The 24,689-nt window shown below is 44.0% G+C and overlaps 1 protein-coding gene across 1 annotated transcript in view; it reads right to left on the bottom strand.

Annotated features, from left to right (window-relative positions):
- rabgap1l (RAB GTPase activating protein 1-like) overlaps positions 1 to 24,689 on the bottom strand; it is a 151,449-nt gene that overhangs the window by 12,387 nt on the left and 114,373 nt on the right. The window contains exon 21 of the mRNA XM_084067647.1: positions 5,467 to 5,559. Coding sequence (XP_083923773.1) covers positions 5,467 to 5,559 — 93 coding nt within the window. The remainder of the gene's footprint in view (positions 1 to 5,466; positions 5,560 to 24,689) is intronic.

The raw sequence follows: 24,689 nt of genomic DNA, 5'->3' as shown, positions 1-24,689 counted from the left end.
CAGAGATATATAATTTGCACAATTCCTAGAATTTCCCAGCATAACATTTGGGAAGGCTTAGCCTACCCTAGCCTTCATTACCCACCGCCTATGGCACCACCACACAAACACACTCAAGAGTTTGTATCCAAAAGTCAAAGCCTGGACTAACCCGAGCCCACATTGGTCCAGCCTGAGCCCAGTGATTTGTAGCATCTTCAAACCCAAACCCTACAGACCATGACAATGATTCTGCCGAGCGCAACCGAACCGCTGAACTGTCACACTTAAACACTGAACATAATACAAGCAGTCTGGCAGTCTGTTTTGCCAATAAAAGGCAACTCTAAATTCATAATTGCACAAATGCATTTACCACTTAAACCCTCTAGTAAAGTAGTTTTCAACTATTTTAATGCAAAGGCCCCCTAAATTGATAAACATTTGGCCACAGACGCCCATCTGAAAATGTTTTGTGCCAGGGACCCCTAGAAGCAAAGATTTGAAATATATATATATTCAAAGATATGCACACATTTTCAAGATTTTTCAAAAATAGTAGATCTACAAGCTCATAGCTTGCATATCTGCTATTTTTGAATAGCCAAAGCTAAGTAGTTAAAATGAGTGTGACGCTATATCAACTAATTTAGCTGGGGACCCCCTGGTACCCCCTAAGGACCACTGGTGGTCCCCGCACCACTGGTTTAGAACCACTGCTCTAGTCTTAAGAAAAAAATGAATTAAGTTATAACCGTGCTTGGACTGCTATTCCCTGTCTGCACCACATCTCGTCAACACAAATAGCCGATCTACAGTGCGAGCTCATATCGCGTTTTGAGCTCGTAGTCCGGCTATATTTGCCAAACGTTCCCCCCAGAATAGGCATGCTGGGGGTTCAAGTGGTTAAAATGTAATGAACAAACAAACTATCTATGAACAACTATCTGTGACTAACCTTGACAGTGTCAGCCAGTCCAATGTGTCCAAAACACCAAGTTTAAAATCCTAGAATGACTCTCACACCAGACCACTGAAACAAGGTGTGGATGAGTCATATCGTAACATTGATGTACATCAATGTATTGGGTAATATACTCATATTGTTAGACAGCAGCAAGCACGCCATTTAAAAAAAACATCAACACACCGTCGTCAAGCCAAGTAGAACTGGGGCCCATCAAGCAGACGACGCGCGCGCGCACACACACACACACACACACACACACACACACACACACACACACACACACACACACACACACACACACACACACACACACACACACACACACACACACACACACACACACACACACACACACACACACACACACACACACACACACACACACACACACACTCGCGCACACACACACACACACACACACACACACACACACAGTCCCCATTGTAGGTCATTAGTCAGTCTCATGACATGGAACTTTCATCTGTCTGTCTGTCTGTCTGTCTGTCTGTCAACATAATCACATGACCACCTCACCTCGTTAGTGACAAACAAGGGTCATATGACCCCGATTACGATTTCCTGTCCCAGCTCCTATCTACCCCCCCACACACACACACACATCTAGCAGGCTGCAGTGCTAGGCGAGGCGTTGCATTCTGACAGGAAACACACACCGTGCTGCAAGCAGCCACGCAGCAAATACACAACAACAACACACACACACACACACAAACACACACAGCTTACCTTCCTCTCAGTGGTGTATCCAACCGCCAACACAGCAACGCCACAGTGTCACACACTCACCGACGCACACTGACACACACACTGATACACACAGACACACACAGACAGTCCAGCTCTCTGTCCAGGACGGACTAGACTTGAACACATGATTCTACTGGGAGTTTACCCTTCTCCTTCTGACATCACTCACTGTCTTTATTCTCCTGCCCTGCGGTATCTGTCTGTCTGTCTGTCTCTCTGTCTATCTGTCTCTCTCTCTCTCTCTCGCTACACAGTGGTAACTGGTTGGGTTCAGAGGGGTCCGTGTAGCCCCCAGGGCTCCGTTCCAACACTTTATCTACAGTAGAAGACTTCCTTCCTTTCTTCCAAACACTACGAGCAGACATCTTAAGAGCTGGTGTTTCCATAATGTAAATAAAACTCCAGCAAAGAGAACGTTCCTGTCGTGTCGTGTTGTGTTCACGTTAGCATGAAGACATGCTGTCATATCGTTGCTGTCGTCGGGCAGAAACCTCTAAATCTCCATATGCTATCCTTTTTTACTTTAACTTCAGCAGACCAACCTGACGGCACACAGACTAGATGCACACATAGCTGAGTATTAGAAAAAGGGACTGGCTCCTTGGGTGGCGCAGTGCTAACGTGCCTGCCCGGCACCACGGAGGTTGTGGGTTTGAATCCACCACAGTGCATCCGGCTTTGTCTATACCAGGGGTTTTCATCAACAGGGGGGGGCCCGGGGCCCCTGCAGGGGCAGGCCCGGGAATCTAGACCCTAGAATCTCTATTCTGAGGGTAACGTTAGCCGAAAAATAGCAGATCTACAAGCTCACAATGCCTCGCAGTGCGAGGCGTTGTGAGCCTGTAGATCTGCTATTTTTCAGCAAAGATGATTTGTGTTGAGGGAAAAAAGAGCAGACCAAGTACAGAGCCAACGGTCAGGTTTACTTAGTATATAATTAATCATTGTAGTGGGGGCGGGGGGGGGGGGGGGGGGCTTGTCTCTGCTTCATCTCTCTCTCAGTTAAGGGGTCCCTGGTCTGAAAATCTGATGAAGACTCTAGGTCCTCCCGGTGGGGGCTCCTAACTGGCAGGTGAGTCAGTAGGATACAACACACACGTGTGTGTGTGGGGAGGAATCAATTGGCAAAACGACTAAATTGGGGGGTAAAAAGCTAAAAAATTAAATAAAAAGGAAAGAAAGAACAAAAAAAAAAGACATACTGTGGGACCCATGCTGTCTCTCTCTCTCTCTCTCATAGAAAGGACAGCCAGGATATATTTGGGCACCAAAACGATGAAAAGACAGACGTAATGATGAGAATAACGTTTTTCTAGTGACAGTTTTGGGTCATCGGAATCCATAAATACCTCGTCCTTTCATGTCGCCTCCGCTTCACCACAAACAGACGAGCTAACGGCTAACAAGCTACAACATCCACCCAGAAAGCTTCGCCACCCAAAATAAACTTTATTGACATGCATCTCATGAACAGTAGTCACATGCTGGGCCAAGATGTAAGGAACACGAAAGGTTTGACGCCAAATGATGCAAGAACCGTGGACATGAAAGGAAAAGTATAAAAATAGAAATAAAAACATTCTTTGACATTATAAACTCTGACAGTAAAAATAGCTGCTCGTGTCGTGCCTTCACAAAAACGTAACTTTCAGCGGAGGAATACATGATAAAATAAAAATGATTTCAACAAAACATTTCGTAGCTGTCGGGTAGAAACCTCGTATGTCCATATTTCTAGTTATGTCGAAAACGAATTCCCTACTATCACAGCGTCACAAAAAGGTAGCAACTTTTTTCTTTTTTTTTAAGTGAAAGGAGTTAAAGGGATATTTCACTTTCAAACATGTTTGGGGTCATTTTAACGTCTACTTGGGCTTTAGTGAGCATCCCAGACAGTTTGTGCTCATTTAGTCATCTTTATTCAAGAAGGGTAACGCCCGTTGCAAGTTGATGATGTCATGTGTCCATGTGTGGTCCAGAACCTATGGATTTTAAGGAATGCATGTGCAAAAAAAACATATTTAGGAAGAATTACGTATTTTCACATGCATTCCATAGGGCTGGACCACGCATGGGCAAATTACATCATCAACTTGCGACGGGCAAATTTGCCCCTATAGACGAATCCACAGACGCGCTGCCTGTAGCTGCCTGTAGGCGGCCATTGCTGCGGAGCGTTGACCATGGCTGCCTACAGGCAGCGCGTATGTGGATTCGCCTATTGAGTGGGTTCCATTTGTACACTCTCAGAGTTACACACCCGTAAGGGGCCAATTGGAACCCCCTCAAGGAACCATGAGGGTCCCTGGACCACACTTTGAGACCCACTGGTGTAGCAGAGGGTTTCCAGTGAGCCAACATGCACAATATCAGCAGCCTGACTCTGTTTGACCAGAATAGAACAGAGCCTTCGTTAGTATCATTGGTAACACCTGTGAAGGAAGTACGGAAGGAGCCCAATTTCTTTCCAATAATGGCTGCTATGCGTAGAGCGTCTTGAGGAAAGGCCATGCGGTCAAAAGACTAACAAACTCAAACCAACAGGGTTCAACCCCCACTCTGCCTGTGAGGTAAGGAGATAACGTTGACAATTTTTGGGGGGTGGTGAGGGTGGCGCTATTAAGGCCGCGGCGTCAGCAAACCCCATCCGATGCAGGAAACCGTTGGAGAAGTGTTTTGTTGTCGCTGTTTGAGGATTTCCTGAGAAATATGATACAGCACTGTGTGAATGGATCAGGCAGTGACACAGAGAGGTTACAGTCTCTGGTAAAGTCACTACACCACTGGTGGAGAGTAACTACTGTAAGTACATGTACTCAAGTACTGTACTTCAGTACAAATTTGAGGAATTTTTACTTTACTGAGGTATTTTACATTTTCTGTACTTTTACTTCTACTCCACTACAGCTCAGAGGCAAATATTGTACTTTTTACTCCACTACAATTATTTGAAAATGTAGTTACTTTAGTAACGTTTATTATTATTACAAAACATGCATTAACCACCCTATATACTTTGGCTATTTAAAAATAGCCGACATTTTTGAACACTTGTGAAATGGGACATTCTGCATAATGACCACTTTTACCTTTGGGACTTTTAGTACATTTTTATACCAATACCTATACACTTTTACTCAAGTAAACTTTGCATACAAGACTTTTTCTTGTATACAGAGCATTTCTACATTGTGTGGTATTGACACTTTTACTTAAGTAAAAAAATGTGAGTACTTCATCCAGCTCTGCACTACACCCTGTGCTCACTTGTTTTACCGTGCTATCAGTTAATGAGTGTATTCATCTGGGGTACCAGGTCTAAATGAGTCCCTGATAAGCAGCAATTCTGATCCATCCAGAACCTATAAGTACAGCATGGGACCCGAGTACAGAACCAAGCTCATGTACAGTATCTTCTTTAGTAAGAACCTGAACTAATTGTTTGTCTTAGAAGGTTTTGAACTGAACCCCACGAAGACATTGTGCGTGCGTGCGTGCGTGCGTGCGTGCGTGCGTGCGTGCGTGCGTGCGTGCGTGCGTGTGCGTGCGTGTACATGCATGTGTAGTTGTACGAGGAACCAATGTCCTCACTAAGATAGAAAACATTTTGGAAATGGACGGATGTTGAGGACATGTTTTGATTTTAGGATTTGGGTCACGGTTATGTTAAAAGTTAAGATTAGGTTAAAATGAGATTAGATTAGATGTAGTGGTGACAGGTTAGGGGGCGGGGGGGGGGGGGGGGGTACCTGGTAGCGATCGATGGGGTCTTCCTGTTGAAGCTGACTCTCTCTCAGGGTCTGGTATTCCTTCTCAAACTTCTTCAGCTTCTTAGTAGGAACCTAGACAGACAGATGCAAAGATAGATAAATAGACCTTCATTGACCCCGTGGAGGGAGATTCAGCACACAGACCACAGAGCAGTTAGCTTACATTCTAGCAGATACATCCAGAGAGAGCACAGGTTCAGTCAGTGTTGCAGGAATCAACAGTGTCAAGTATTTTTAGTATCATTGGTTACCAATGATACTAACGAAGGCTTAAACCAAAAGACTTAATGTTTAAGGAGTAGTTCACCCAAAAAATGACTTATTTTTATCAATTGCACACCCCATGAAGCCTTGATTTCATGTTTTTTTTTTTTTGTCGCATTCGTAAGCCAATCATTTTTTTACCGTCTCCTACCGGCTAGTGTATCCGGTAGGAGACACAAAGTAGACTCTTTGTGTCTCCTACCGGAAATAAACCCAGTCATCAAATTATTGGCTTAGGAATGCGACAAAAATAAAAACAAATCCATGAATTCAAGGCTTCATGGGGTGTGTAATTGATAGAAAATAAGAACATTTTTTGGGTGAACTACTCCTTTAAGTCTTTTGGTTCGTGCACTGGATCTCAAAGTGTGGTCCAGTGACCCTCAGGGGTCTTTGAGGGGGATCCAAATGGACCCTTACAGGTCTGTAACTCTGAGAGTGTACAAATGGAACCGAATGGACCCGTTCCATTTGTACACTCAAGAGTTATGGGGGTCCTTGAAATGTAAACATTTCAGAACCACTGGGTTAGTGTAAAGTCTTTAGGTTAACCCATTAAGACCGGGAAAGCATCTGTGTCATTTCTTTAGCTATTCAAAAAAATAGCAGATATACAAGCTCATAGATCTAGATCTTGTAGATCTGCTATTTTTTGAAAAAGAAAACGTGATTTTTTTTTAAATATATACACTTTTAACTCAAATCTTTGGGGGGTCCCTGGAACAAAATACATATCATTTTGGGTGGTCCTTGACATGAACAAGTTTGAGAACCACTGATATTATAGCAACATAGGTCTCTTAAAAAATGTTTTAACTGCTAGGATTTAGAAGACATTTGTAGAATCCCCAGACGCAAAGATTTGAGTTAAACATTTTCGCTTTAGAAAATATATATATATTCAAAGATTTGCACACATTTTCACGATTTTTCTAAAAATATTTGCAGATCTACAAGCTCATAAAGTGCCGCGCTATGAGCTTGTATGTCTGCTATTTTTTGAATAGCCAAAGTATAAAACAATGGTTAAAGTGGTTACACAGATGCGTTCCCGGTTTGAATGGGTTAATGTTAAAGTCTTTTGGTTGGTGTGTAAAGTGTCCTTCAGTACCGTCACCGTCAGCACTACTAACACACATATTCCGTCTCTGCTCCACTGCGGCACTAGGCCAGTGTTCCCCAAATAGTGGGTCCTGACCCACTTTGGGTCCTAATCCAAAGTGGGTCAGGACCCACCGAGTAAATATCCAGAGAGGAAAAGTCAAAGGTATTTTTTTTTTTTGCGTGCTATTTTTGAAATAGGGCTTAAAAAGGAACACTAAACCCATTTTAAACCTTATTTTCATATAAGTGGTCCTCACTAATACTCATTATAAGATGGCGCCATTTCTGTCCACTCACTTTGCCTCAGAGGAGGGCTGTCGACAGTTCAGAAACATCATCGATAGAGATCCCAAGCTAACAGAACCCTATACAGCCAGGTAATATTTACGAAATATTTCCTTTCATACTTCATGTGTCCTGCACACCTGGTGCTGTCTCTACACTAGTCTATTGGGGCTCTAGTGCAGACGTCTTCAAGAGGGGGTCCGGGACCCCTAGGGGGTCCTCAAAGTTACTACAGGGGGTCCGCCAAATCTTTGTGTGATATGATATTTTTTACATTAACCACTTGAACCCTAGCATCCCTTTTCTGAGGAGAACCTTAGCCAAAAATAGCAGATCTACAAGCTGCGAGGCGTTGTGAGCTTGTAGATCGGCTATTTTTGGCAAAGAGGTGTTTGGTGTAGAGGGGAAAAAAGAGCAGACCAAGTAAAACAAAAAAGATGACACACAATTGTATACATAGAGGGGGTCCCTGTTTCATCTCTCTCTCAGCTAGGACCCCTGCTCTAGTGCATTGGTTCTCAAAGTGGGGTCCGGGGACCCCCAGGGGCAAAAGTAGTTAACATAACATCACAATCATTTTAACCACTTTATCCATTTATACTTTTTCCCCCCCTTTCTTTTTAGGCATAAAAAAACCCTCCATAAATCGTCTCTTCTGGGGGTCCCTGGTACAAGACATTTTCAGATGGGGTTTCAGATGGGGGTCAGATGGGGGTCCGCGAGCTAATGCGGTATGTGTCAATTTTGGGGTCCTTGACACAAAAAGGTTGAGAACCACTGCTCACTGAAGCCTGTGTACATTGCTTTATTCTGAGAAGATCAGCAGTCTAATACAACTCATACAATAAGCAATACATTCCATCAGGCCCCCCCCCCCGCCCCCCCCCACACACACACACACACACACACACAGTGGTCAGGCCTCTCAGAGCAGAGTTTATATAATATGTAGGTCATTTACAAACAGAATGTTGTCAAGTAGCTGCTCTCTCATAATGGTGTAGAGTTACTGACCGATAGAGCTGAGTGCACACGAACACTGTGGACCATTGAGACAGAGTTCTGTGTGTGTGTGTGTGTGTGTGTGTGTGTGTGTGTGTGTGTGTGTGTGTGTGTGTGTGTGTGTGTGCGTGCGTGCGTGCGTGCGTGCGTGCGTGCGTGCGTGCGTGCGTGCGTGCGTGCGTGCGTGCGTGCGTGCGTGCGTGTGTGTGTTTGTGTGTGCGCGCGTGCGCGTGTGCGTGTGTGCGTGTGTGTGTGTGACTGAGTGAGAGAGTGAGAGAGAGAGAGTGTGTGTCCTTGTGTGTTTGTATATGGGTATAAACGTGTGTGTGTGTTTGTGTGTGTGTGTTTGTGTGCATGTTTGTGTGTGCACGCGCGTGTTTGTGTGTGTTCTGCAGGTAGGTACAGAACATGATACTCTGTGTGTGTGTGTGTGTGTGTGTGTGTGTGTGTGTAGCATGTGGTGGTAATGTTATCTCTAGGGTGTAGTGTGTGTGTGTGCTGTTGCCACGACGATGACGCTGGTGGCTAGGCTGGGGATTACAGGTCGGCTCCGATCACCTGACCTCCCCTCTGAGGCTGTGTGTGTGTGTGTGTGTGTGTGTGTGTGTGTGTGTGTGTGTGTGTGTGTGTGTGTGTGTGTGTGTGTGTGTGTGTACCAGGCACCTGAGGTAGAACTGTGGTAGAATGATACTTTATATCATAGACCTTTAACCCATTAAGACCTGACGCTGATTCTACAAATGCCTTCTAAATTACTTTTTTTCCCCCAAAAAACATTTAAAAAAAAGCAGATGTACAAGCTTGTACATCTGCTATTTTTGAATAGCCAGCGCTAAAAACAGGGGGTCCTGCCAAACCTGTGTGATAGGAAGTCTTTCTTAATGTATTTTTTTACATGAACCACTGTAACTCCAGCGTCAGTATTCCGGGGGGAACATTCACACCAACATAGCAGATCTACAAGGCGGTCCTTGGCCTGAAAAAAAAAAATCCCACCCTGTGTGAAGGAAGCGGTGCCTTTGATGAGTGGCCTCCTGGTGGCGCTATAATAGGGCGGGGCGGGGCTTCAGCAATTAATGCTCGTCCCTATTGGTGGTGTAAGTCCACATACCAAATTTGGACTTGGTGGCATGCTGCAAACTGGAGTTATGGCTGTTTGTAGCCCAGCCAATGACAATACAGAGGGGGCGGGGCTTCAGCAATTACAGCTTGTCCCTATTGGTGGTCTAAGTTCACGTGGTAAATGTGTATTTGGTAGCATGCTGCAAAGTGGACTTATGGCTGTTTAAAGCCCAGCCAATAGGAAGACAGAGGGGGCGGGGCTTACTACATTTCAGTTCGTCCCTATTGGTGGTCTGAGTCCACGTACCAAATTTGTACTCAGTAGCATGCTGTGAACTGGAGTTATGGCTGTTTAAAGCCCAGCCAATGGGAAGACAGAGGGGGCGGGGCTTATGTAATTACAGTTGGTCCCTATTGGTGGTATTAGTTGGACTTGGTGGCATATGCTGCAAGCTGGAGTTATAGCTGTTTAAAGCCAGTGGCCTCCTGGTGGCGCTATAATAGGGCGGGGCGGGGCTTCAGCAATCAATGCTCGTCCCTATTGGTGGTCTAAGTCCACATACCAAATTGGGACTTGCTGGCATGCTGCGAACTGGAGTTATAGCTGTGTAAAGCGCTGTTTAAAGCCAGTGGCCTCCTGGTGGCGCTATAATAGGGCGGGGCGGGGCTTCAGCAATCAATGCTCGTCCCAATTGGTGGTGTAAGTCCACATACCAAATTTGGACTTGCTGGCATGCTGCGAACTGGAGTTATAGCTGTTTAAAGCCCGTGCTCAAACGGAGCCAGTGGCCTCCTGGTGGCGCTATAATAGGGCGGGGCGGGGCTTCAGCAATCAATGCTCGTCCCAATTGGTGGTGTAAGTCCACATACCAAATTTGGACTTGCTGGCATGCTGCGAACTGGAGTTATAGCTGTTTAAAGCCCGTGCTCAAACGGACAAACGGACAAACGGACATACGGACGGACATAGTCAAGAGTAGAGCGGCTGGCACCGCTAAAAACATTGTTTTGCCTTATGATGTGTTATGACATTTAACATACAATAAGAGTCCAGATGCCACGGTGGTACAGGCCTACTATCTATTGTTTTGGTACAGTTTGTTTCTAATGACAAACAGTGTTTTTTTTATAAAAAGAAGTACTTTGTTACAAGTGAAAGTCTGGAATTCAAAATTGACTTGAGTAAAAGTACACAAGTATTGGTATTAATAAGTAGTACTTAAAGCACCAAAAGTAAAAGTATTAAAATGTTTGAAAATAGCAGATCTACAAGCTCACAACGTGTCGCGCTGCGACGCGTTGTAAGCTTGTAGATCTGCTATTTTCAAATAGCCTAGGTATAAAATAGGGCTAAAGTGGTTAATGTATGTTTTATGATGTAATACATTTATATCTGCAAAGTAGCCTCTGAGAGTAGAAGTAAAAGTATAGACAATTGGAAATAGTCCGGTAAATTGAAAGTACCTCAACATTGTACTTAAGTACAGTACTTGAGTAAATGTACTTAGTTTACTTTACACCACTGATGACACAAACACTTGTCTCTTATGGTGAGCAGAACAATGGCCTGATCGCACTACTTCACCAGCCATCTGTGTCTCTAATTAAATGTACTTCCCCCATTGTTATCATGTAATTAAAAGATACAGTAAGTGATTTTCTTGTGTTAAAATAAGTGTTCAATAGCTCTATATTCTGCATTTTGAGGTTGGGATACCGATTTGATCCAATCATGGGGAGAGAACTCATACAGGATACAGGATAAACAAGTGAAAATGAGGTGATGACACACATTTTAAACTGGAACACAGCCTTTTCTTTACCGTTATGCTTATTTACCAAGGTCAACAGCACCTCACCAATACTGGTGTGTGCCCTCCTCCCTTTTGTTAAACTGGAACACTGTCAAAATTGAAGCTGATAAATGTGTGAGAGAAGAAGATTAAAAAAAAATAGCAGATCTACAAGCTCATAGTGCGGCACTGGGCATAGCCAAAGTATATAATAATGGTTTAAGTGGTTACACAGATGCGTTCCCGGTTTTAATGGGTTAAAGCACAATCACCACCACCTTGAAATGAAAGTGTCTCTGACTCCATTCACCTCTCTGCTTGCATCACACCACAGGACGTGTTACATAAACCATGCCACACATTGGCCACAGTTACATGGACAGTTGTATTCGGAATGAATACACTTCTATTCGGAATGGATGAATGGATGAATTCATTCCGAATAGATTTGCTCATGTAAACACCCCAATTGGAATAGAATATTCCATTCCAGTCTGACCCGAATGCATTTTCATTCGGAATAGGAGGGGTGGTATAGACCGTTTGAATCGGGTTAAATCAATCGGAATTGACCATGTAAACACTTTATTCCAAACGCTCCTGTCCGTTTGGAATACATGCATTCCTTTGCGCATGTCTGTGCTTAGTAGGGCTGTCAGAATTGTCCAAAAATGACCTATCAAATCTCTAATTCAGCCACGGTTGGTGCTGAGAAGCGCTCGCTCCTGCGGGATAAAATTAATGATTCTAATAGCGTCATTTAATAAGCCTGTAATGGTTAAGCCCAGACTTGTCCAGGAGAACGGACGCTCTGAGGATTGCTGGGATCTTTTTCTAAACAGGTATTTTAGTCCTCAGTTTTTAAAAAGAATCCCTGGCCACATGACAAAGATTTTTTTTTTAAATCCCTATCCACACGTAAACGCAGAAACGCATTGATCATAGACTGTTTGTTGCGCTCGCTCTCTCTCTCTCTCTCTCTCTCTCTCTCTCTCTCTCTCTCTCTCTCTCTCTCTCTCTCTCTCTCTCTCTCTCTCTCTCTCTCTCTCTCTCTCTCTCTCTCTCTCTCTCTCTCTCTCTCTCTCTCTCTCTCTCTCTCTCTCTCTCTCTCTCTCTCTCTCTCTCTCTCTCTCTCTCTCTCTCTCCATTTATTATTATAATGACCATGTGCGAATGCGCGATGACATCATCGTACGGTACCTACATGAGAAATGTGACAAATACTATAGGCTAGCCTACGTTTTACCGTGTCTGGTACCAATACAAAAAAAGAAACTGGTCTGAACTTGTAGATCTGCTACTTTTGCATTAAAACGGCGATGACAAAGGAACACAGGCTTGCACCGCATACAACGCTGCCTGGCCAGGAGTCGGTGCGTTGCTTACCGGCCTGCCTACGACCGATAGACCTCCGCCGCCGCGGAGGCACAAGGGGGCTATTGCCTCCTCCCATGCCCACCAGGGGAAGCTCTGCTCCGGGTAGTGGCCCCTGGTCCATGCCCGGGCGTAGGCGGGAACCACTTTGCGCATGTCAAAAGTTATATTCTGAATGAATGCTTTGGTTGTGTAAACGAGGAATACTTTTATTCAGGTCCCATGTAAACAGGTGAGTGGATCAGATTCCTCTATTCAGAATGAGTTCATTCGGAATGAATTCATTCTGAATGAATACATGAGTGTCCATGTAACTGTGGCCATTGTGAATGGCTGCTATGCCTATAAAGGACTTTAACATAGTGTAGCACGTCACCATAGAATAGTTCACCTCATATAACAAAGGACATTATCCAAACATTTTAACAACCGCAGTGAGAATGTACAAACATTCCTGTGTCAAAACCTTCCATGTTTCAACTCTGTACTGATAATCCTTTAAAGGAGTCGTTCACCCAGTACTACTTGTTTTCTCTCAATTACACACCCCATGAAGCATTAAATTCATGGAGATTTTTTTGTTTTTGTCGCATTCCTGAGCCAATAATTTGATGACCGCCGGTCTCTCCGGTAGGAGACACAAAGAGTCTCTTTTGAGTCTCCTACCGGATGCATTAGCATCTTTCCGCCGGCAATCAAATTATTGGCTCAGAAATGCGACAAAAACAAAAAAATCTCCATGAATGCAATGCTTCATGGGGTGTGTAATTGATAGGAAACAAGTCATTTTATGGGTGAACTCCTCCTTTAAAACCTTTTTACATCTCCGCGAAGAAGTCTTCACCTTTGGCTCTATAGCATAGAGGACACTTTCATGAAAAGTCTTCAAAGATTTTGACTATTTCTGACAATATAATAAAAGTTAATGCAAAGTTAAATTAAGTGCAACATTTTAAAATGTTGTACCCCCCCTTTAAACAAGTGGTTCTCAAACTTTTTTGGGCTCAGGGCCCCCTAACAAATAATGTCAAGGCACCCCCTACATTTTTGACAACCTTTGACAGCATTTCCCTGCAGATTAAATCATACCATTGTGGGGCAGCTAGCAGAGCCACTCCAGCTGAAGCTATGCACGAGCAATCGTTATAAAGCCACCTCCTCCAATGGGTGTAACACTGTTTGTTCTATTAAACTGGAACACTGTAAAAAGTTAAGCTGATAAATGTGTGCTCTCTCCTGACTGGATGAAAACGTGCAACCCACCTGAACATGTATTTTCTGTTTATTGAGCTGGAGAGACAGGCAGAGCCTGTTACTGAACACACTCTATAGCAAAAAAAACGAAATAAAAACTAAGCTACTGTGTGAGAACTAAAACTATCACTAAATGAACATGTTGTCAACAAATGAAAACTAGCCTAGAATGTTAGAGAGGGACTAGTGGAGACAAGACAAGTCATTTTATGCTTGGTTGGGCGCAGGTGTCGAGCTCCAAAAACGAGCTTGTAGATCGTCTATTTTCGGCGCACTGCTAGTATACAAGTATAAATCAGGCATTAATTAGGCATTACGGACCGCCAAAATATTTTTTTTGTCCACTAAATCAACTGTTGATTTAGTAGTAGTCAACTACTGTATAAGTTTATTCAAAAGACTATGACAATCTTTTTTTAATTGCTGTCAAAATTAACAGTTTTCTGAAACACTGTTGCTATAATATCAGTGGTTCTTAAACTAGGACCCCAAAAGGATATGTATAAAAAATAAATTGCTTTAAAAATGTATATATATTTTCAAAGATTTGCACAAATTTTCACGATTTTTCAAAAATAGTACGCGCTATGAGCTTGTAGATCTGCTATTTTTGAATAGCCAAAGAAATGTAAAAATGACACAGATTCTTTCCCGGTCTAAATGGGTTAACCCATTAAGACCTGAAGCCGATTTCTACAAAAGGGTCTGCTATTTTTGAAAAATCTTGATTTTTTTTTACTCAAAAATGTTTTAACTCAAATCTTTGCTTCTGGGGGGGATTCTACAAATGTCTTCTAAATCCCAACAGTTTTTTGAAAAAAAAACGTGTGTTTAACTGTTTCATGTCAAGGACCCCCAAAATGATATGTATTTCGCCGCGGACCCCCCATCTCAAAATATGTAGTTCCATGGACCCCCCAGAAGCATAGATTTGAGTTTTAAAAAAATGCTTTAAAAAATATATATATATATTCAAAGATTTGCACACATTTTCAAGATTTTTTCCAAAAAATAGCAGATATACAAGCTCATACGCTATGAGCTTGTATATCTTCTATTTTTGAATAGCCAAAAGTATAAAATAATGGTTAAAGTGGTTACACAGATGCGTCCTAAGGGTAAGAAAGCTATATCCATGTCTCCCTTTCATCTAGCCCCTCCTCACCCCCCCCAGACTGTGTTCTCTGCAAAGTGCCACGTTTCACTACAATTAACTAAAGTCATTATTACCCAGCATGCAGTGTGTGTTATGTTGCACCCTATTGTTTGGTCTGTTAGCCAATAACCTGAGAACACAAAACCACCTCAATGCTTCCTGGGTCATAAAGGTCAAGAGGGTCAAACTCCCAAGGCTTTGTCTGGGAGGTCAGATGGACTGACATGAACAGATGACCGACCATGCATTCACCATGCATTCACTGTGTTCACCATGCATTCACCATGCATTCACTGTGTTCACCATGCATTCACCATGCATTCACTGTGTGTGTTCGTTCATTATTCATTCATCTGAAGCAACTGAAGGCGATCGATGCCTGTCGGGAACGGAGGCCAGTCTATGACTTGAAGTACAGACAGACAGACAAACAGACAGACAGACAGACAGACAGACAGACAGACAGGCAGGCAGACAGACGGATACATAGATCTCCATATATGGGCGTTACATGGGACACAGAAAGACATATTTTTGGGATTTTTTGGTTCTGGACAGCCGCCTGGATCTATTACTGGAAGGATGGCTGTTTGCAAAAACTACTTCCTTCTTGGTGTGTGTTTATGTGTGTTTGTTTATTTGTGTGCGTGTGTCTGTGTCTGTGTGTGTGCGTGTGTGTGCGCGTGTGTGTGTGTGTGTGTGTGTGTGTGTCTGTGTGTGCGTGCGTGCGCGTGCGTGCGTGCGTCTTTGTGTCAATGGGTGTGCCATTTGTGCGCAAAGCTGCATGGGATGGCAGCCTGTGGGGTGTGTGTGTGTGTGTGTGTGTGTGTGTGTGTGTGTGTGTGTGTGTGTGTGTGTGTGTGTGTGTGTGTGTGTGTGTGTGTGTGTGTACACACACTGTTCCATTGCTCCACACACACCTTCAGATGTGAAATGATTAGTCAGATTAGACAGAGGAACACCCACAGGTTCATTGCAACTCTTTTTTCATTGCAATTTATTACACAATAACCACTTATGGTGCTTATTTTATTTGGCTTCTCTTAACCTCTTACATTTTAATCTCGCTTTTGTGGATTATGATTTATTATGGTCAGTGGTGGATAAAGTACTCAACCCATGTGAGTCAAAGTATAGATACTCCTGGTCAAATATTATTCAACTACAAGTGAACGTTGCTCAGTAAAAAAAAAAATGTTTCAGTTCAGTTCACAACACTTCGTATCGCGTTGTGAAATATGGCTTAAGTGGTTAATTTATAATGTAATTTGTCCCCTCTTAGAACCGTAGTGCAGTGTTAATGTCATCGACTAAAACTATGACAAACAATGTTCGTCGACTACATTTTTCCACTGAGAAAAACGAAATAAAAACTAAGCTATGACTACATTTATTGAAAATGAGTGGAGAAGAGATCCAGTAGAACTAAGACAGTTTATTCTTTGCTGAGCACGGGTGTCACACTCCGAAAATAGCCAATCTACATACATGTAGATCGGCTATTTTCGACACACAGCTAATTAAACTTTAGTTGACTAAATAAACTGTAGATTTAGTCGACTAAAATATTATGATATGTAGTCATATTTACTAAAACTAGGGCTAAAGGAACAACATTTCAGATGACTAAAATATGACTGAAACTAAATGGAATATGAATCAAAAGACTTGCGACTAAATCAAAATGTGCTGTCAAAAAAATTAACACCGCAGTGGAGTCAAACGTACAATATTTATCTTTGAAATGTAGTGGAGTGAAAGTCATGAGCTTTCAACAACAAAAAAAGTCAAAGCAAAGTACAAATACTCAAAACATGTACTTAAGTACAGTACTCAAGTAAATGTACTTGGTTAGCGTCCACCACTGGTAGTGAGTACTAACATGTCAGTAATTTAAACCATGCAGTGAAGTGAAGTGGGTTCAGTTTAAGGACAGATTGACTTAATCTGATTAGAGACGGCCTTCTGCTCCAGGGAAATGGAACTAGGCCCAATTTTAGACCTGACCTGGATCCCCAGAGCAGAAAATGGAATGGGTCCCACTCTGCAGGCACACACAGTGTTTTAAGAAGGCACGGACAAGATGCTTTTAGCTGTTCTGTGTCACAACCTGTGGACCTGGACAACCTATGGGCTCTCTGAAAGTGAGGACATGTTTAACAAGGTGCTGGAAGTGATCTTCTTGGGCTAAAGGACAACTTTATGTTTTAGCTTGTAATTAAAGTAAATAAAAGATGAGTGTTAAAAGAAATGCATTTACTGCTTTCTATAGTTTTAGCAATCTTTTTTACAGCGGGTGGGGGCATTCGGGCAGGTGGCTAAATATGTATTTTTTTTACACAATAACCTGGCTATTTCTTTATTATTATTTACAGTAGCTCTTCTAGCCCCCAATAACTCACATCTGGCCATCAAAGACCACGGGACTTTTTTTTATTATAAACCTTAACATAAACCCTGGTTGTAAAAAAAACAAAGTTGTCCTTTAAAACAAAAGTTGTTTTTGTTAAAAAAAATAAGTTAAAGCTCTATTATTCTGAACCATTGCTATAGAGTGTTTGTTCAGTAACAGGGGTCTCCCCGTCTCTTCCATTTCTTTAGTAAATACATTTTCAGGTGGGATACCAATTCCATTCAATCAGGGGAGAGAACACATTAACCCATTAAGACCTGTCAAGGACCCCCCCAAACTTATATGTATTTGGCCGCGGAGCCCCATCTCAAAATATTTCGTTCCAGGGACCCCCCAGGAGCAAAGATTTGAGTTACGAATGTTCGCTTTAAAAAATATATATATTATATTTATATATTTATATTATAAATATATATATTTGCACACATTTTCACGATTTATCTAAAATAGCAGATCTACAAGCTCATAGCGCGGCACTCGGTGCCGCGCTATGAGCTTGTAGATCTGCTATTTTTGAATAGCCAAAGAAATCTTACAAAGACACTGTTCCCGGTCTTAATAGGGTTAATCAGATTAAATTGGATAGTGTTCCAGTTAGTTTTATTTGTTTAATCAATTCCAATGTCACTTGTTTATCCTGTATGAGTTCTTGAATGGAATTGATATTCTGAATTGAACATTTATTTTCTGTTTATTAAAAAGCTGGAGAGACAGGGAGACCCCTGTTACTGAACACACACACCACTCTAGCAATGATTACTGTCAGAATGTAGAGATATCATATGTATTACACTTCATTTAACAAAACAAAACAAATCCCTTACACCTCCTCTAAGACATACCTTTTTTTTGCATTGCTTTTTTACTTTTAATGTATGTTATTATTGAGTCTTTACTGTATTTTCTGTGTGAAATGTGTATAAATAAAGTTTAACTGACTAATTACTATGCTTTGTCATGATGGGCGTTATGATCTCAAGGAATCACGTGCAGTAAATAAAACATGATGTACACGCGTGATGAATAAAGTACAGTAAATAAAACACTATGCTCAGCATATCACACACAGTACATAAATAACAGATAAAGTACAGTCCATTATGGTTTATGTTCACACTGTACAGGGACTCGTGTTGAATGTTAAAAGTGGTGATTAGAGGAACACGGCGGTCATCTGAGGAGGAACTGGGTCATGGAACTCAATTAACTATCACACACACACACCCCCACACACACACACACCACACACACACACACACACACACACACACACACCACACACACACACACCCCCGCACACACACGCTCCATTGATTCAAAGACACGTCCGTAATTGAAACAAACTGACAGTTGCAGACATACAGTAAGTAACTACATTCACTGACTGTCTCGTCAGTCAGTCAGTCAGTCAGTCAGTCAGTCACTCAGTCAGTCAGTCAGTCAGTCAGTCAGTCAGACAGACAGACAGACAGACAGACAGACAGACAGAGCGTTCCGACTCCAGTACAAAGTGACCTGAACTTCCCTTCTACAGAGATCTGTAGTCACGATAGAGAGAACACTAGAACCCTGAGATAGACTGAAGAACAGACAGAATGACACAGGGCTGCTGACAGAGAGGCCTGTCACAATTATTACACAATCGGCTACAGTAATCGCCATTATTTGAGATAATCACAATTATTTTTGTGCATAATCGCCATGTCAAAAAAAGTTTTCCAATTTTCCAATAATAGCAGATCTACAAGCTCAGATCGTGTCGCATCTTGTAGATCGGCTGTTTCCACTATTAATGGTTTTTTTTTAGTATAAAGTTATTAAATATTTCAGTCATTTCGTTTTTATTTTAATTTAAAGTTAAGTTATTGCTCACATCTGCACCTGTGCAACTTCAAAGCATAAAAGCCAAACAGAAATGTCCTTTCTGTTCATAATGTTCAGTGACAAAAACACAATTAAATCGTGGAGCGCATTTATTTGTGTGACAAATGAATCGTCGCCAGACAGACAGATGGACGCACCACAGGTGTGGTGACAGACTGGCAGGCAGACAGACAGACAGACAGACAGACAGACAGACAGACAGACAGCGTGACGTACCACCGGTCTGGGTTTGGAGGTCGCCACCAGGCGAGCCAGCAGGTCATCTTCATTGATCTGGTTCATCACATGGGCGTTGTATGCCACCATGATGGACACCTCTTCCATCATCCTGACCCCCCACACACACACACACACACACACACTCTGAAAAGCTCTGGAAACGCTCAGAAAAAACCCCGGAAATGCTTTGAGGCGCTCTTAAACTCGCAGCGCTCCACGAACACCCACAAAACAACCGTTCCCCGTGTGACGTTCCCCCCCAAACACTTGTCAACGTTCCACAAGTTCCCCAACGCTCCACGACATTCCTCGATGCTCCACAAGTCTTCCAACAATGCTCCAGGAATAATGCAGCATGTAATCCCTTCAATAATCCACAGGTGGAGACGAAACAAATCCAGGCGTGTTTACCAGAGAGGAGAGGAGAGGAGAGGAAGAGATGGAGATGAAACAGGAGCGACGCTGAAAGCAGCGGAGGAGGAGAGTGATGTCAGAAAGAAAAAGAAGGACAAAGAAACGGAGAACAGATGAGGAGAACAGACGGAAGAGCAGAAAACAGAAGAGAGGAGAGCAGAGGAGAGGAATGTCACCCAAGCAGAGAGCAGAGGAGTGTAACATGGACAGGAGAGAGGAGAGAGGAGAGAGCTGTTGACAGCTTCAGTGTGAGCGCTGCACTAAAGCCACTGACTGCACTACAGCGTCTCCCTGGACACAGACCACGCCCCCCTAGACACAGACCACGCCCCCTAGACACAGACCACGCCCCCTCAGCGGAGCAGGGAACAACACCTGTGTGTTCCTCCTCCTCTCTGTCTCACTCTGAGGAGGAGGTTCACTCTGCTCCTCTTTATCTCTCCGAGCGGTGTGCGCGCATGTGTGTGTGTGTGTGTGTGTGTGTGTGTGTGTGTGTGTGTGTGTGTGTGTGTGTGTGTGTGCGTGTGCGCGACTTGCTTCTACTCTTCTCAGTTTACACTGTGGGAGTCTGATAATGTGGTTCAGTTACACACACCTCTCTGTGTGTGTGTGTGTGTGTGTGTGTGTGTGTGTGTGTGTGTGTGTGTGTGTGTGTGTGTGTGTGTGTGTGTGTGTGTGTGTGAGAGAGGGGAAGTGTCGGGGCTGCCAGCTTCACAGCGATGAGTAGTCAGTGCGTGCGCGCGCGCACGCGCACACACACACACACACACACACACACACACACACACACACACACACACACACACACACACACACACACACACACACACACACACACACACACACACACACACACACACACACACACACACACGCACACACACTTCTTCAAAAGGATGACAGTTAGATAGCGTTTGCAGATTAAATGAGAGCACTGCCTGCCTGTGTTTACAGTATGTCTATCCGTCTGTCAGGACAACGCCTAATTCATGCTCCGTTCAACGTGTGAGGAACATAGCAGATCTACAAGCTCACAACGCGTCGCAAACACGACGCATTGTGAGCTTTGTAGATCTGCTGCGTACGTCACACAACGCGTGGTAGGAATGGGGGCATAGAGGGTGTATGTTTTGTGAATGTTCTCCATCCCTCTCGTTCCTCTCCGCAGGGTGTTTAAAGGGCCAGTCCGCAGCAATGATTCGCAACACAACTAGTCGCAACTTGCAACCAGTTGCAGTAAGTTGCAACGGTCTGAACTGACCCGTTTCAGGATAGTGTTGCAAGTACTGTGGTTGCACAGTTGCAACTAGTTCATTCAATCATTGGTGTGGACTGAGCTTTAAGAGGCTGTGTGAAACTTAAAATTCTTTCTTGAGTAATCCAGTGTGTGTGCGTGAACGTGTGTGTGTGTGTGTGTGTGTGTGTGTGTGTGTGCGCGAGCGTTAGTAGTTTGTAACCTGGTGAATTCCTTTTGTGCGTTAAGCTGCTTTAAGGTCAGCTGCTCTGAGTTAAATCACATCACGGCAAAAAATGTGTCAAAGCCAAAGAGCACGACTTTTCAGTGTGCTTTGGTTGAGTTTGCACTCTTTTTCTCAGCAGTGTTCTGAAGCCCCAAACCATGTCCGTGTGAGTTGAGTTGAACACTTTTCATTTGTGTTTCCACTGCAGTGGAACTGGAATCAGACAGTAGAACATCACCTTCTAAAACCTACAGTGACATCAGTGTTTTACTGTGTTTTTAGTCATGTGACGACAGCAAACAGTTCTAAGGACATGAATCCATTGAATCCGGGAACGCATCTGTGTCATTTTAGATTTCTTTGGTCAAAAATAGCAGATCTGCAGCTTGTAGATCTGCTATTTTTGAATAGCCCAAAGAAATCTAAAATGTAATCTAAAATTTCTGGAAAATCCTGAAAATTTGTGCAAATCTTTGTTGAATATATATACAGTACTAGAGTTTCGGGGGGCTACGCCCCCCTCAACCCCAGCCGCGCACGGGGCCCAGCGTGGCCGTGTGTATATTGGGGGACCCAAATCGCCGGAGTGAAACTGTGGAAAAGTTTTTTTGAAAAAGGAAAAAATTGGAAGAAATAATATTTGTTATGTTTCAGGGGGTCCACAGGGGGTCCGCGGACCCCCTGATGGTCCACTGACCCCCTGTGGAGTGTTGGGACGCGCAGGGACACCCCTGGAACATTGCGGACCATTTCGTTTTTTTTTTTTTTTTCATGAAGGTGGTTGCTTGTTTCTGGCGCAGGCTGTGCAAACCTGGCAACCCAGCGCATGCTGCCGCACGTTTAAGTGGCGTAGCGTCATGAGGGTCAGTGGGGCCGTGGCTCGGTCAGTGAAGACCCTGTAGTGCGGATGATATGTGGCATAGAGGGGCAGATTGTAAATCCACAGAGGAAACATCCGTGGGCTACCATTGGTTCAGCGATGTGTGCGGTCGCCCTGCGGCCCCTCCTCCTCCACCAATGTGCAGTATTGAGAGCCCTGACGTCACAACAATTGGAGCGATGGGCACTGCACTGTGGTTGGTTAGGGTACACCTAGGGCCCAGGTAGAAGCCAGTTAAAGCCTGCATGGGCAAACCCAGTTAGGACCCGCCTTGGTCCCACATAAACATGGCTAGTTGGGGCCCACCTAAGGGCCAGGTAGAAGCTACTTATAGCCTGCATGGGCATCGCAGTTGGGACTGAAGTGGATGGCGCTGACATTGCTGACATGGGGTCCATATGGTTTAGCCCACCTTGAAACCATATGGGAACTACGCTGGCATGCTGGCTGTAATGCAAACGCTGCATCATACCTGCAGTGTGTAGTTTGATGTTGTGTGTGTAGCAGATATACCTGCAGTGTGTAGATCAATGTCCATAGGAAAGTCAATGCCCAGCAGTGTTTTTTTTCCCCAGCAGAGTTTCTAGTGTCTCTGTGTCTCTCTGGAAGAGGTTGCACATGAACTCTGCAGCCGCACTGAGGCGCTCCAACACAAACACTCTGACATTAAGCTGCTTCACACAACAAACATCAGCACCACGCTGCTGTTTGTCCAAAAGACACAATATCTCCTCTCCCACCGACGTCATGTGTTCATTTATCGACAGCCGTACAGACTCCTTTTGACACATTTTACGTCGTTTATCCAGCTGTCACTGACTCTCCACATCGGGCTGTTATTTTGCTGCGATCAAGTCAACGATGTGAGAGATTAGCTATCACAGACGGACGGACAGGGGGTGAAACATAGTCTTGCGCCATGCCTTTCGGCCTGGCGGAGACAATAAAAAACCGAAAGTAAGGGAAATGGCCATTTCTGCAACAGAAGTAGTCAATAAGCTATGCTATGAAAACATGGGCCACATTGGCAAAGAATGTAAGAAAGAGGCAATCATGTAGAAAATAGCCGATCTCCAAGCGTACAAAGCCTCTGAACGTGAGGCGTTTCGAGCTTGTAGATCGGCTATTTTCACAATATTTACTTGTGGAACGGAGTCAAACAGAATGGGGGGGTCCCAGATCAAGTACGTGTATTTGGGGGGGGGGGGGGGGGGGGGCGGCGTGAAAGGGTTGATAAACACTGCTCTAATCGGAGCGAAATTATCTGAAATTACTACATGAGCATAATGCAGCGTAACATGCGTTGCACGGGGCGGTCCTGCCATTACGTTAGTTACTGTAGTTGCTGTGGAGCTACATAGTTCTCCAGAAGACACACACAAACATACACCATGTACAATGGACGAACTGAGCAGCAATATAGACATTCACCACACGAACGTGCATTGTTGACAAAGTGATTGCACAGCCGCTGCAGGCATGACAACCAGGTTAGCGTTAGCGACATGGCAGCTATCACAGCGCCCTGTCCGTCGTGCTGCAACTGCCTGTGATGGCTACAGCAGTAACAGCAAGCTGTCTGCGATGCCATTGTCTGGAGACTGCTGTTAGCGTGACACGACCAATGAGAGTGAGCGCTGTAGTTGTTGCTAAGATACGGTGGCGTCTCTGCCCCATAGCTTGTAGATCTCTCACACATGATTGGCGTAGGCTGCGTTGCCAGGTCTGACTTTGTGTCTAAGCAATGGTCGGCTTATTTTTGCGCGCCTTTGGGCTCGTTTGCATTGTGCGCACGGCAGCGCTTGTTTAGCGTACGTCAGCGCGACGTGGCAACGGACGTGGCAACGTGAAAGGTGATTGGCTGGTGAAAAGAAACACCCGACGTTACACCAGAAATGGTGCCTGGAGAAAATGGTGACCAAAAAAAAAGTTTGGAAAAAAAGGAAAAAAAACCCGCAGCGGCTGGCTGCTGCATAGAGGTATAATATAATTAGAGGGAGGATTGCCCCGCCCCCAGCTATCATTTCAATGAATGTGCTCACTGGCGTTTTGAAGCACCCGGAAGCCTGCCGGAAGTAGAATTATTGAGACGGTTTTGGGTTGGCGTAAAGTTATGAGCATGCGCACTAGTGTCATTTTTGCGTTCTACGGCAGCCCGTGTGTCAAGGATTGAACGCGAGATATTTATGAAATTCACTGGAGATGCCTATGTATATGTAAATGCATATGTATTTATGTATAATATGTTTACATATTTATATCTCTATATATAAATATATATCAGTATGTTTTGGTCGCGCATGTATTTCTCCCCGCCTGCAGTTCCAGCTTTGGCCACTGGGGTGGCAGCTTCAAGATTTCTCAGCGGCTCTGGGGGCTTGGGCTGCTGTTGTGGTGATGAGGTCGTGCGCACGGTAAAGGGTACGAAGCTGGCTCCCCTTCCGTTTTGTCCGACATTTGGTGAGTAGAATTAATTATGTTGCGCGGTGGAAAAGGTGTAGTGAACAGTGAGATGTCCCCTACGCGAGGCGTAAATTCAGCGCGGCCGCCGTGGCGAGTCAGTAGGCGACATGTGGTCTGGCGGTGCGTTGTTTATTCGATAACAGAGCTGTGGGGTGTCGCCACCGAGGGTGCGGAA

This window comes from Gymnoscopelus microlampas, assembly GCF_963454915.1.
Source record: "Gymnoscopelus microlampas genome assembly, chromosome: 9".
Lineage (NCBI taxonomy): Eukaryota > Metazoa > Chordata > Actinopteri > Myctophiformes > Myctophidae > Gymnoscopelus > Gymnoscopelus microlampas.
The sequence above is the reverse complement of the archived record's forward strand: the minus strand, read 5'-3'. Positions and strand labels throughout refer to the sequence as shown.